Here is an 11787-nt window from a genome sequence, read left to right as displayed (position 1 = left end):
TGCAAACTGTGGCATATATTTAAATTAATCACCATCTTATAAGAATTCCAGCAATGTAAATTATTTTCTCCCCGGTCACTTCTGTGACAATTTACAGTATAAGCAAAAAACATAAACTCAAGTTAAAGGACATAAATAAAAAGTAGATACTTCACTACACCTTCGGTGCCAACTGTCAAACAGGTCACTGTCACTCATCCCCCTCATATATATATATATATATATATATATATATATATATATATATATATATATATATATATATATATATATATATATATATATATATATATATATATATATATATATATATATATATACACACACACACACACACACACACACACACACACAGGTGCTCCCCGACTTACAACGGGGTTAGGGACCCAAATCCAGTTCGTAAGTCCGACATTATCGTAAGTCCGACATAATAAAAAAAAAAATAAATAAATAAATAAAAATAAATCATTTAAAAAAAATCTACAATGAAATACAGTACAGTAAAAGTAATAAATAATGAGGAATGGATACAGTGTGACTGAGACCTTACCTTAAATGTAGTCAGCTGAATGCACACGGGGCCCCCATAATTTTCTATTTACAGGATACATGGAGACTATATTAATTGGATGAAGCAGAAGAGGAGACAGGGCTGGGTGGGTCATCAATGTCGCTTCCTTCAGACAGGTTTATGTACGGTGGAAACTTGCTGGTTGAAGGTATTGGATCATCTTGAAGGAGTGAAGAGGCAGCACTGGTGGGGCGTGAGGAGACAGCACTGGGGGACTTCTTGAAATAGATGTCCAATTTAGACTGCACAGTTTGCTTTTTCTTTTCATTATAAATTTCTGTGTAGCAAGCAAGTGCATCTTGGATCATTCTGTCAACTTTGGCATAACGCTCATAATTTTGATCCATGCCATCAAACATTTGCATTCCTTTATTAATTGTAGCAAATGCCTCTGCCATATGTTTCACTGAAAACTTTTTGGGGGGTACAGGTTCTTCTTCTACATTGTCTCTCTCTTCTTTCTCTGCAATTTTCTGTGCATCTAGTTCAATAAGATCCTCGGTACTGAGCTCTTCTGCTACACTATCAACCAACTGTCCAACATCTTCATTATCAGTTTCTAACTCCAGCTGTTTACCTAACTTCACTATCTTGTTACTAATATCCAAAATAACTTCATTTTCATTAAATCCTTTGAAACTGTTTACATATCTTTTCAGGATTTTCTTCCATATTCCATTCATGTAATGTTTTGTAACCTGATCCCATGCTGCACTAATGTTCTTTATACATGACAAAACGTTGTACTCCTTCCAAAACTGTCTGAGCGTTTTCTCACCTTCAGTAGCAGCAACAGCCCGAGCGAAGGTCGTACGTAAATAACACGCTTTAAAGGCAGCAATAGCACCTTGATCCATGGGTTGGATGATAGAGGTAGTGTTAGGTGGAATGTACACTACCTTAACATCAGGGTGCATGTCGTCCAGGTGTGGTGGGTGTCCCGGAGCATTATCCAAAATAAGTAAAATCTTGAATGGAATCTGTTGTTGCAGACAATACTCCTTGGCTCGTGGAATGAAACAACTCGTGAACCAATCCTCAAACAGTACTAGGGTCATCCAGGCTCTCTTATTACTGCGATAAAATACTGGCAGTGTGTGCTTGCTGACATGTTTAAAAGACCTGGGGTTCTCTGAATGATAGATCATGAAGGGCTTTAGCTTGAAACCAGTAACATTCCCCCCCAACAGAAGTGTAATTCTGTCCTTGAATGCCTTGAATCCGGGCATTGTTTTCACCTCTTTGTGGATGTATGTCCGCTCAGGCATGCGCTTCCACAATAATCCAGTCTCATCCACATTGAATATTTGCTCAGGCAAATAATTCCCTTCCACAATCACATCAGCTAACTCCTCCTTAAAAGTTTCGGCAGCACCAACATCGGCACTAGCTGCCTCTCCACTCACCTTAACATTGTGTAGACTGTAGCGTTTCTTAAATCTATCAAACCACCCATGACTTCCTGTAAAGGTTTGATCACATTCATCTGCCTGCTCCTTCAGGCTTTGGAACAGGCTTCCTGCTTTAGCCTGTATGGTTAGAAGGCTTAAGGGTACATGCTTCTGTATCTGGTCTTCTATCCATATCACCAATAATTTTTCCATATCGTGAATAGGACCTTGTCTTCTCTTTGATATTATAGTTCCCTTTATATGTGTTGTTCCTTTCACTACATCACGAATACGTTCCTTGTCCTTCAGAATAGTGGATATAGTCGAGTGTGAGAAACCCAGGTCGCGTGAGATTGTTGCTACTGTTTTTCCATTCTCATGCTGTGTTATTATAGTATCTTCATTTTCATCTCAAAAGTAATTGCCTGTCTCCTTTTCTTTGGAGTACCACCAGCACTCTCACTTTTACGCTTTCCAGTCATTATAAAGTCAATTAAATACGATAATAACGAAAGTTCACAGCGCGATCAGTATAAAATACGATAGCCAAACACCAACTAAGCGCTCCACTGAGTGAGTGTACCCACGAGGCGACCCGAGACCCTCTCGCCCGGGACGGAAACGTTTCGGTATAGAAAATGCGCGCGTCATTTGAAAATATTTTTGGTCATGACGGTCGCAGTCGTATGTCCCGACGGACGTGCGGTCAGAGCAGGTTGTAAGTACCAATGGACGTAAGTCCATGTGGTCGTAAGTCGGGGACTACTGTATATATATATATATATATATATATATATATATATATATATATATATATATATATATATATATATATATATATATATATATATATATATATATATATATATATAATTTATTTATTTTTTTACAGGGATTAGCCCACCCGGGGCTGGGGGAAATGTAATAATAATAATAATAATAATAATAATAATAATAATAATAATAATAATTCCGATAAGTAAATAAAAAATAAATAAAAATAATAAAATAATAACAACACTGCAATAATAAGAATAATAAAGAATCATAAAGAAATAAAATAAAAAAAGATCAAGAGTGAGAAACAATATACTGTACAGGGTATATGTATGTTGTGTTGTCAATGTTAAGAGAAACAATTGAGACCCCGCAATTATGTGTAAATGAGGCAGAAAGTCAGATCAGCAACCTGGGACTTGGTCACAATTTTTGTGATGCCTATGGCAGCAGGGTCTACCATAGACAACACATTATGCTTCCAATATCTTTCCAGGCGGTAGTACCTCCCTGTTTGGTAGCTGCCTATCTACCTACTACTTTTAAATGTCACAGACTAAAGTTAGGAGAATATAATTTGTATTGCTGGAATCCTTGCAAGACAGCAAATAATTTGAATATACAGTAGTACCCCAATTTACGCGGTCAATTGAACCCACAGGGTACTGCGGAAAGTGAACAACAGAACATATGGGATTATTCCAATAGAGACTGGCCCGACCCCCAAACTCCACTTTTTCCGACAATACCTATGTTGTAGTAAAAATAACATCTTAATTTTATGATGGTATGCATACACAATTAATATTTAAGAGAAATACAGTCGCCAGGTTAATGTCCATTCAAATAATGGACTCGACTCCCCCCCCCCCCTCTCTTCCCAAGCTCCCTCCTTGAGAAATGTTTGGGTGAAAACACTCGATTTTAAGGTATAGTAATAAATAATACCTCAGACTAAAGTTAGGATAATATAATTGACATTTCTGGATTCCTTGCAGGTCAAGGAATATTTTGAATGTAAACTTCATATATTTTGCACAACTGATAAAATATTTGCTTTGTGTAAACCAAATTATTACATTAGATCTAAAATTTGTATGTCTAATGCAAAATCCATGATGTTTATATTCAAAATTATCATCATATTGTAAGAATTCCAGCAATGTAAATTATATTCTGGCCGGGTAATTTGTATGAATTTTATGAGCTAAAACAAATATCTTAACTAAATAAAAAATATTCATCACCCAGACACTATCTGTCAATCAAAATACCCCACCTCCGGCTGCTCCCCCTCTTCACATGATCGCTGGGTCCCTCCCTCCCTACCCCCCACCTTCCCTCCCTACCAGAGAAATGTTTGGGAGAAAATAGTATCTTTACATTTTTAGTAATAAATAATACCTCAGCCTAAAATTAGGATAATATAATTGACATTTCTGGATTCCTTGCAGGTCAAGGAATATTTTGAATGTTAACTCCATGATGTTTATATTCAAAATGATCATCATATTGTAAGAATTCCAGCAATGTAAATTATATTCTGGCCGGGTAATTCGTATGAATTTTATGAGCTAAATAAAAAAATTATACTTCACCCGCGTATATGAGTAGATGCACCGCGTAAAATGAAATTCCGGTTCTGGCGAGGTACCGCGTAAATGTAGAATCGTGTAAAGCGAAACGGCGTAAATCGGGGTATTACTGTAAACTTCATATATTTTGCACAAGAGAAAACATTTTTTGCTCTGTTATAAAATTCTTAAATTAGAAATAAAATTTGTATGTCTAATGCGAGCTACAGCATGTTTATATTCAAATTAATCACTATCTTATAAGAATTCCAGCAATGTTAATTATATTCCCTCATGCCAGTTCAGCGACATTTTATAAGAGAAAAACTTAGTCATTATTAAGGACAGATAAATAAGCACTAGATCTTGGCATCAACTGTCAAACATATCACCTCGCCTCCGTCCCCCCCCCCCTCCCATCTTCCCAGCGAGTAAACAGACCATTTCACATCCCTTAATTTTAGCTGTGTTGATTTATGAGTGTTTGTTTTAACATATTACTACAAAAAAAAAAAACAATGTTTTATTTATTCTAGGAGATGGGCTGAGGTGCATCTAGGTAGACTCGCAGTCTTTTTAGTATTTTGTGTTTCTCTCAAGTACCAAACTAAATTATTCCATTGAAACAATACTGTACTTTGATTTAGTGCGAATTCAGTTTAAAGCGACCTCTCTTGGAACGTATCTCGCGTTATATTGGACGTTCTACTGTACTATGCAAATGGCCCTCAACTTGCACCTGTTTTGGAGCTGGGTATCACTTATACATAGTCAAGAAAATGTAACAATATTTTCTTGGCACAATGACTGGATTCACTTTTATATGGTGTAGTATGGTTGCTGGAGTCTGAGGAATGCACCATGTGTGCTGCCTCATCACCCAAGCCACAATGTTCCCCCGGCTCATATCTCAGTACTGACACATGCTGTGTATTATATTAGTTTGTCTGCCTTTGTTGAGCAAATACCACACGGTCCATTCACCTTTTCCTGCACAGAAAATATTTAACCTGCACTCTTTTCCAGCATTATAATTCCAAATATGTTAATAGTTACAGGTTGACAACCCTTTATCTGAAATTCCGAAAACCGAAAGTTTTTTTTTTTGTGGGGCAAAACTTTTTTTTTTTAACAGGGATTAGCCCACCCAGGCATAGATAACTGACCCACATCAGGGCCTGGGGGGCGAAAATGTAATAGTAATAATAATTATAATAATAATTATTCATAGTAAATAAAAATTTTAATAAAAAATACACCAAAATAAAATAATAATAATAAAATATAATAATAAAATTAAGAATAATAATAATAATAACAACAATAATACTGTAATAATAATAAAGAAATACAAGAATGAAAAAAAGATCAAAGTGAGAAACACGACCTAGACCTATGAATTATTATTATTATAATTTTTATTATATTCCCCCTCCCCCCCAGGCCCCAATGTGGGTCAGTGACTTGTACCCGGGTGGGCTAATAATAATAATAAAAAAAACCTAACCATTCTGAAAACCGAAAAATTCTGAAATCCGAAATGCCTCTGGCCCCAAGGATTTCGGATAAGGGATTGTCAACTGTATTACCTTTTAATTACCTCATTATTGTATGTATTAAACTTCTTTATCAAATATTTCAAGTTTATTATTTATAATTACTATAAAGTATTTTTTTTTATAAGAATATACTGTACAGTATAGTATAACTATACAGTACTGTACTGTAAACACATCAGGTTTATGACCTGAACACATATCTTGTGTAGACATGATACATAAGTCTTTTGGCTGCATCTGGATCACTCTTGGCAATGCCTTCCAACCATCGCTCCAATATCAACTTTGTGGGCAAATGAAAAATCACCCGAAGCCACTTGTACAGTGCTGGGCTCTGAAGATAAAATGCCAATGCCAACATTTTCTCTCGCACACTAAATCTGAAAAGAAAAAAAAAAAGAGAAATGAATGGCCTGAACTTGCGAAACTTTCTATTTTATGTCTGGTGAAGGACAAAGACGTGACCTATGTCATTATCCTCACTTTACCAGATAATGTTTCTATAGCCATGAAACTAATATAGCAGTGATATTGATTGTCTTGGTCAAACACAATACTGCATTCTGAACAAATAATTTACCATTTACATTTAATGTATTCAGTACTGTAATCAGGCAATTGGAGAAGTATTTTGTCCATACTGTACAGTACTATAATACAGAGTTAAGATGTTAAAACTCATTACTCTTCACTGAGAGGGTTTAGGTCACATGTTTATCCTCCCCAGTCATAAAATAGAATTTCATAACTTCAGTCCATCCATTATGGTTGATATGGGATATCAGACACAACCCAAAAACTCAGGGCAAGACAGAGATGAGTTTAAATAAGATCTACCTGATGCCTTGCATGTTATTACAACCAGACTTGAGCTGCAGTGTGAAGAACACAAGCTGGTCCTCAGTCAGGAACCGTGAGGCACCATACACAAGGTCGGCCAATGTGTACACTCTTGGTCTCTTTCTTAATTCCTGAACTGCACGACAATACCTCTGTCGCAACGATGCCACTTGTTGATTGTACGTCCTGTTCAAAAAGAAAAGGTGTACCTCGGGTTCATTAATCAATACATATTTTACAAATACTGTACAGTAAGTTTTTTTTTCTATAAAAATTTATTTTACAGTTTAAGTTTTCTTTTTTCACTCTTGCAAACCTTTTCTATAAGATGCCGGGTGACTGAAGTCAAGTGGCTGACATAGACTCTTGCCTCCTGTTCTCTAACTGCCATAACAGATGTAAATAGTATTTCTCTATTGCTGTATTAACTTGAAACAAGTAAGGTATATTAATGTGCAGATTTTTGTTTTAAATCTTTCTCTTTACACACAAAAATAAATTTTTTATGTTTCACTAATTTCTACCATTTGCCTTGGAGACTCCCCATGAAAAGTACAAGGTGATGCATGTGGTAAGAGAAAAATGGCCACATTGCTTTAACAAAACCCCTTTCTTGCAAATAATAAATTTACATAAAGTGCAGTAGTTACAGTACTATAGCATATTCATCAGGCAACTGTTAAATTTTCAGTAAATGCTAGCACAAGAATTGTAATACCTGTACAATTTTTCTTTATAAATTCAAATTAGTGCATAATTATGCCCTTGAGTGTTGAAAGAATGGTATTCAAAATTAAAACTTTTTGTAGTACAGCACAGTAATATTCCAGTTGAAACCTTACCTGTTCAATTGCTTGCTCTTTATCCTCCTCCCTCGTGACGAGAGTTTTGGTTTAGTGCCATCCACTTCTATGTCTGTCTCCAGTTTTTCTTCATCAATTAATGTAGGTTTAATGTGAGATGTTGATGGTAAGTCTTTACTGTCAGCTTCACTTTCTCCATCATCCATTACCTTAGGAATCAGGAGAGGTATAGTGCTTGTTTTCTTGCCTGTTGTTGTAATCACATGATAAATAACATTCTCTTCATCATTCAAAAATGATGTCTCACCTGTATCTACTATCTGTACTTTGGTTTTCCCACTTGGACCAATCATAGCCTCCACTCTATCTTTTATATCATCCCCTTGCTTAGCTATTTCAAGCAACTTTGATTTATTTGAGCTGGAGGGAGAGTACATATCTTCTTCATTATCACTCATTCCTTCAAGCATATCTTCATCTGGAAAGTCTTCCTGTAATGAGAATTTCTTTCCAAAAACACTAACATAGCTGGTAAAAAGATCGTCGTCAAATGTCAAAGATGGCTCGGCTCTTCTGCCCCGTCCTCTGCCTCTACCACGGTTTGTAAATTTTGAAAAACCTGTCGTTAGATTCATATCCTCCTCATCTGACGTATTAAAATCGGCAACGTAATCATCTAATACCTTAGATCTCCTTTTCCTTTTTGGTTTGTTGTCAGTGTCAGTCTCAGCATCTCCAGGATCTTCTGTACTATCGTATATCAGTGGCATTGTTGTACTAGTTTTGCTGCTCATCTTCCCAGTCTGGGGGCTGGAACATGAAGCTTGGGAATGGCTTGCAACAACCGATTCCGAATCCTGAGACGGTGTTGTCCGAGGTATGAACGTTCCCTTTCTTGGACGACCGCGTTTCCTTCTAAATACAACTGTTGGGCTTGAAAGATTTTTACTTGGAGATGCAGTTGTCTGAGCAGGTGCTTCTGAACCACATATGCTCTCTTCAATTTCCTTGAACACATTCTCCATTACACGATATGACCCACTTGCTTGTTTCTCTAATTTTCCTTCTTTAAGAAACTTTTCCATCATATCAGATGATATATTCATTCTGACTTTCCTGGGACCAGTCATTGTGCTGGTATTTCCCTCAGCTGTGTTTTGAGTCTTGGAATTTGTGAATGAATCCACAAAACTACTATAATTATCCTCTGCCTCAGATACTGGTTCCATTTTAATTGATTTCTTTTGTTCAATCTGGGCACCCTGGCCTGTACAACAGAAAATATTTCATCAACACTAAATCAGAATTTTTCTAAATGTTTTGACAGAAAACCCAAAGGGAATTATAAAAATGTGGAAATTAATGAGATTGTGGTTTATATACTGTAAATTACCTTACAAACAGAACAAGCTACTGTGACTCTGAGTGATGAAATGAACATAGATATGTCTAGAGCTTAACTAAGGCTGAGTTAAATAACTTTTCAACTATCAAGCACTGTAAAAGGAATCCTAATGTACTGGCATCATTAATACTGAATATCAGCATGTAAACCATATTCCTCTTTCATTAAGATTTCTGTACACCCTCATTCATTTCACACTAAAGTTGGAGAGGAATAACAACAAGGGGCAGACAGAAGTTTCCCATACTTGAATCTTGCAGTAGCTGATGACAACTCGGTAAATCATCTGCATCCTCCACAGTCATCCCGATAACTCTTGCTCTTTTGCCTGTTGTGAAACACAGTTGGTCCTCATCCCCCCAGTTCTCTGTCACATCCTTGTCATTTTCAGGGTTTCCTATAATTGCAGAACAAAAATACCCTTCTATTAATATTTACAAATAATTAAACATGTGGACTCAAACTTTCAGAGATTGGAAATTTCTGAAATTTGTGGGCCTCTCCTCCACAATACTGTATATGTATAATATGTACACTACTGTATACTGTATATGATGTGTGCTTTCCTTAATAAAATAAATTGTTTCTATATCTATGTTATAGAGTACCTCATATTTTGAGGCAAAAAGAAGCATATATCACAGGTTTACTGGTACCACAAAGAAACTAAAGTGCTATACAGTACACATAACAGGAGTAAGTACCTTACCAATGTGTGTAAATTCTTGTATGTGTGGTAGAGCAGATGGCATGAGCTCTGGTTGGGCACTGTTGTGAATGATATCTCTTGAATGGAAGTGATCTGAGCAAATCAACAAGTGAGAACTTTCATCACCTTCAGATATGAACTCACTTAGCTGTTTTAACCAAATTGATCGTCTGTGAAGATAATATATATTTTTAAATAGCTTCTTGGGTGTATTATCTGAAAATGAATAGTCTGGAATAAAGCAAATATTTACCTATGATTTATCCGAGACTTGATGAACCAAATCTACCAACAATCCTGCCTTAAACAAAGATACACCATTACCCCTCTCCTTCAACATGGTTTTACTGCATTTGGTAAATATTTTGCAGTGACCATTGACAAAACTTTATATTTATTCTTACAGAGATAAAACAAAAAATAAATAATACTTCACTCTGAAGCATTTTAGTTGGAAATTTGTATTTATATATTTTTTACTTAGATTTCACTTAAAGAAATACAATTTTGAGCACAAAAGGTGGGCAGGCTTTGAACTAAAAGGAAATTCTGGGGTAAAAATGCAAAAACTGACGAAACCAAACGACTCAAATATAATATGCATTTCTAACCTAAGCTAAAACAAGACATTTTTTTTTTTTGTGCTTATTCTCTATCTACAGTCATAAATCACCTGTAGTGGGCGGGGTATGAAGGATGAGGGAAATTGCGGGGTAAATATTTATTTACCATAAATATACTTCCAAAATATCTGCCGTGTCAGCGCGTGTCGTTCCTGTTTTTGTTTCTGTGCAACAATTGACTCGCCCGATCTGAGCAGCCTCACGTCCACAAAAAATATAAAATTACACCATGCCACTTCAAGAAAGTTGCTTTCATTGGTATCAGATATTTGTTTAATATGGTGGAGCCACTGGCTACAAAGTTAGGTAAGGTTTGGTAGGATTCTTTGGTTGGTTAGGTCAGGATCTATTAGGTTCTCTGCATTGTTGCATCATTTTTATTACTTAGTATCATCCCAAACATCTGTGGAAAAAGTTAACAAAATTAAACGACGCATTCTGGTGTTTGCCGTTTGTTCCATGATTACCTGTAATATTTACCCTGCCTTTGATTATTACTCAGTTATTTCCTTTACGAGTTCATGGACTCACTTAATGGTTTCCAACCCCTCCTTACCTCTCAAGTTGGTCAGGCACATTAAAGTAGACAACGTCAGTCCTGTACGTGAAGTTCTTACAGTTTTTGATGCAGCAGCCTCGACTTCCTTCACACTCTAACTCCGCCAGACTTGCTAAAATTGCCTCCTCTTCTGAACCATCCATATTAACAGTATTTTGTATCAGTACTGTGCAGTGTTAAGGAGTAATAACTGGCAGCTGTTGTCCCAAGCCCACAGATCTCAGCTTCTGTTTGTGTCGTTTATAGTATATATTTTCCTGTGAGGTGCTCGCTCTCCCTTTGATAAATAATTAAGGTTCATAACTTTTCTTTTGTATTACAAATACTAATTCAAATTTCATTATAAATTTGAGGTAAAGGTAATTTCAACGTGGTGACTGGAGTTGGTGTCTAAGATAGGTGTAATAGTGTACACAGAATAATTTCCATATGGTAAACACATTAGAAAGTGGCGGTGTAAAGTAAATGTGAACAAACAATATCTTTATATTGCAGCTGCCTGCAGTTTTCAAGTTCATTAGATATCATTGCTTTTTTTCTCTTATCAACGCAAGTAAAATAAGCTGAGGAATGTTCAACGTACGTTTTTTTTGCCCCCCTCCCATGCCTTGCCGTGGAGTTGAACAATGAACATTGACGAAATGTGAATAACAAGCGATGTCAATATTGTTATTAATGTCCATTCTGTATCTGTATTTTTCTTGCTAAGCAAACTGTTTCAATATGTATATCAATAACCACTGAATATTCCCCTTTCGGATGGTCACAGGGTTGGGGTGTGCACTGGAGAAGGCGGTATATTTTATTCATATATAACTTTCCTTTTCGGGACTTTTAAATAAAAGAAAGTATTTCATGCTGGATTTTATTTATCTTTCTCGAGAATTTATATTGTCGGGTACGAGTTGTTTGGTTCACACTCAGGATGGGATGGAGAAAGGAAACTCACAATGTGCTCTCTGTATACATGTTGTAT

General features: G+C 36.1%; 1 protein-coding gene across 2 annotated transcripts; it reads right to left on the bottom strand.

Annotated features, from left to right (window-relative positions):
• Positions 1-5986: 5986 nt before the first annotated feature.
• On the bottom strand, positions 5987-11075 carry LOC121855119. Of its 2 annotated transcripts, XM_042349980.1 has the most exons (6): positions 10809-11075; positions 9630-9799; positions 9168-9317; positions 7555-8782; positions 6710-6898; positions 5988-6252 (listed from the first exon to the last, which is right to left on the bottom strand). In XM_042349980.1, exons 1-6 carry the CDS (start codon positions 10952-10954, stop codon positions 6054-6056), a joined length of 2082 nt encoding a protein of 693 aa, XP_042205914.1. In that variant the 5' UTR covers positions 10955-11075; the 3' UTR covers positions 5988-6053. The 2 variants fall into 2 exon arrangements, with proteins under 2 accessions (XP_042205915.1, XP_042205914.1); XM_042349981.1 differs by lacking the exon at positions 9630-9799 and having other exon boundaries at positions 5987-6252; positions 10809-10979.
• Between the last annotated feature and the right edge of the window lie 712 nt (positions 11076-11787).

Source organism: Homarus americanus, unplaced genomic scaffold (assembly GCF_018991925.1).
Source record: "Homarus americanus isolate GMGI-L3 unplaced genomic scaffold, GMGI_Hamer_2.0 scaffold32757, whole genome shotgun sequence".
Taxonomy (NCBI): domain Eukaryota; kingdom Metazoa; phylum Arthropoda; class Malacostraca; order Decapoda; family Nephropidae; genus Homarus; species Homarus americanus.
The sequence above is the reverse complement of the archived record's forward strand: the minus strand, read 5'-3'. Positions and strand labels throughout refer to the sequence as shown.

Excerpts from the sequence above, each read along its gene's own strand:
- LOC121855119 (XM_042349980.1), bottom strand. The coding sequence starts at position 10,954 with ATGGATGGTTCAGAAGAGGAGGCAATTTTAGCAAGTCTGGCGGAGTTA. Across the intron at positions 8,783-9,167 it reads TCAGCTACTGCAAGATTCAA|GCCAGGGTGCCCAGATTGAA; the intron begins GTATGGGAAACT and ends TCTGTTGTACAG. Across the intron at positions 6,899-7,554 it reads AAGAGCAAGCAATTGAACAG|GACGTACAATCAACAAGTGG; the intron begins GTAAGGTTTCAA and ends CTTTTTGAACAG.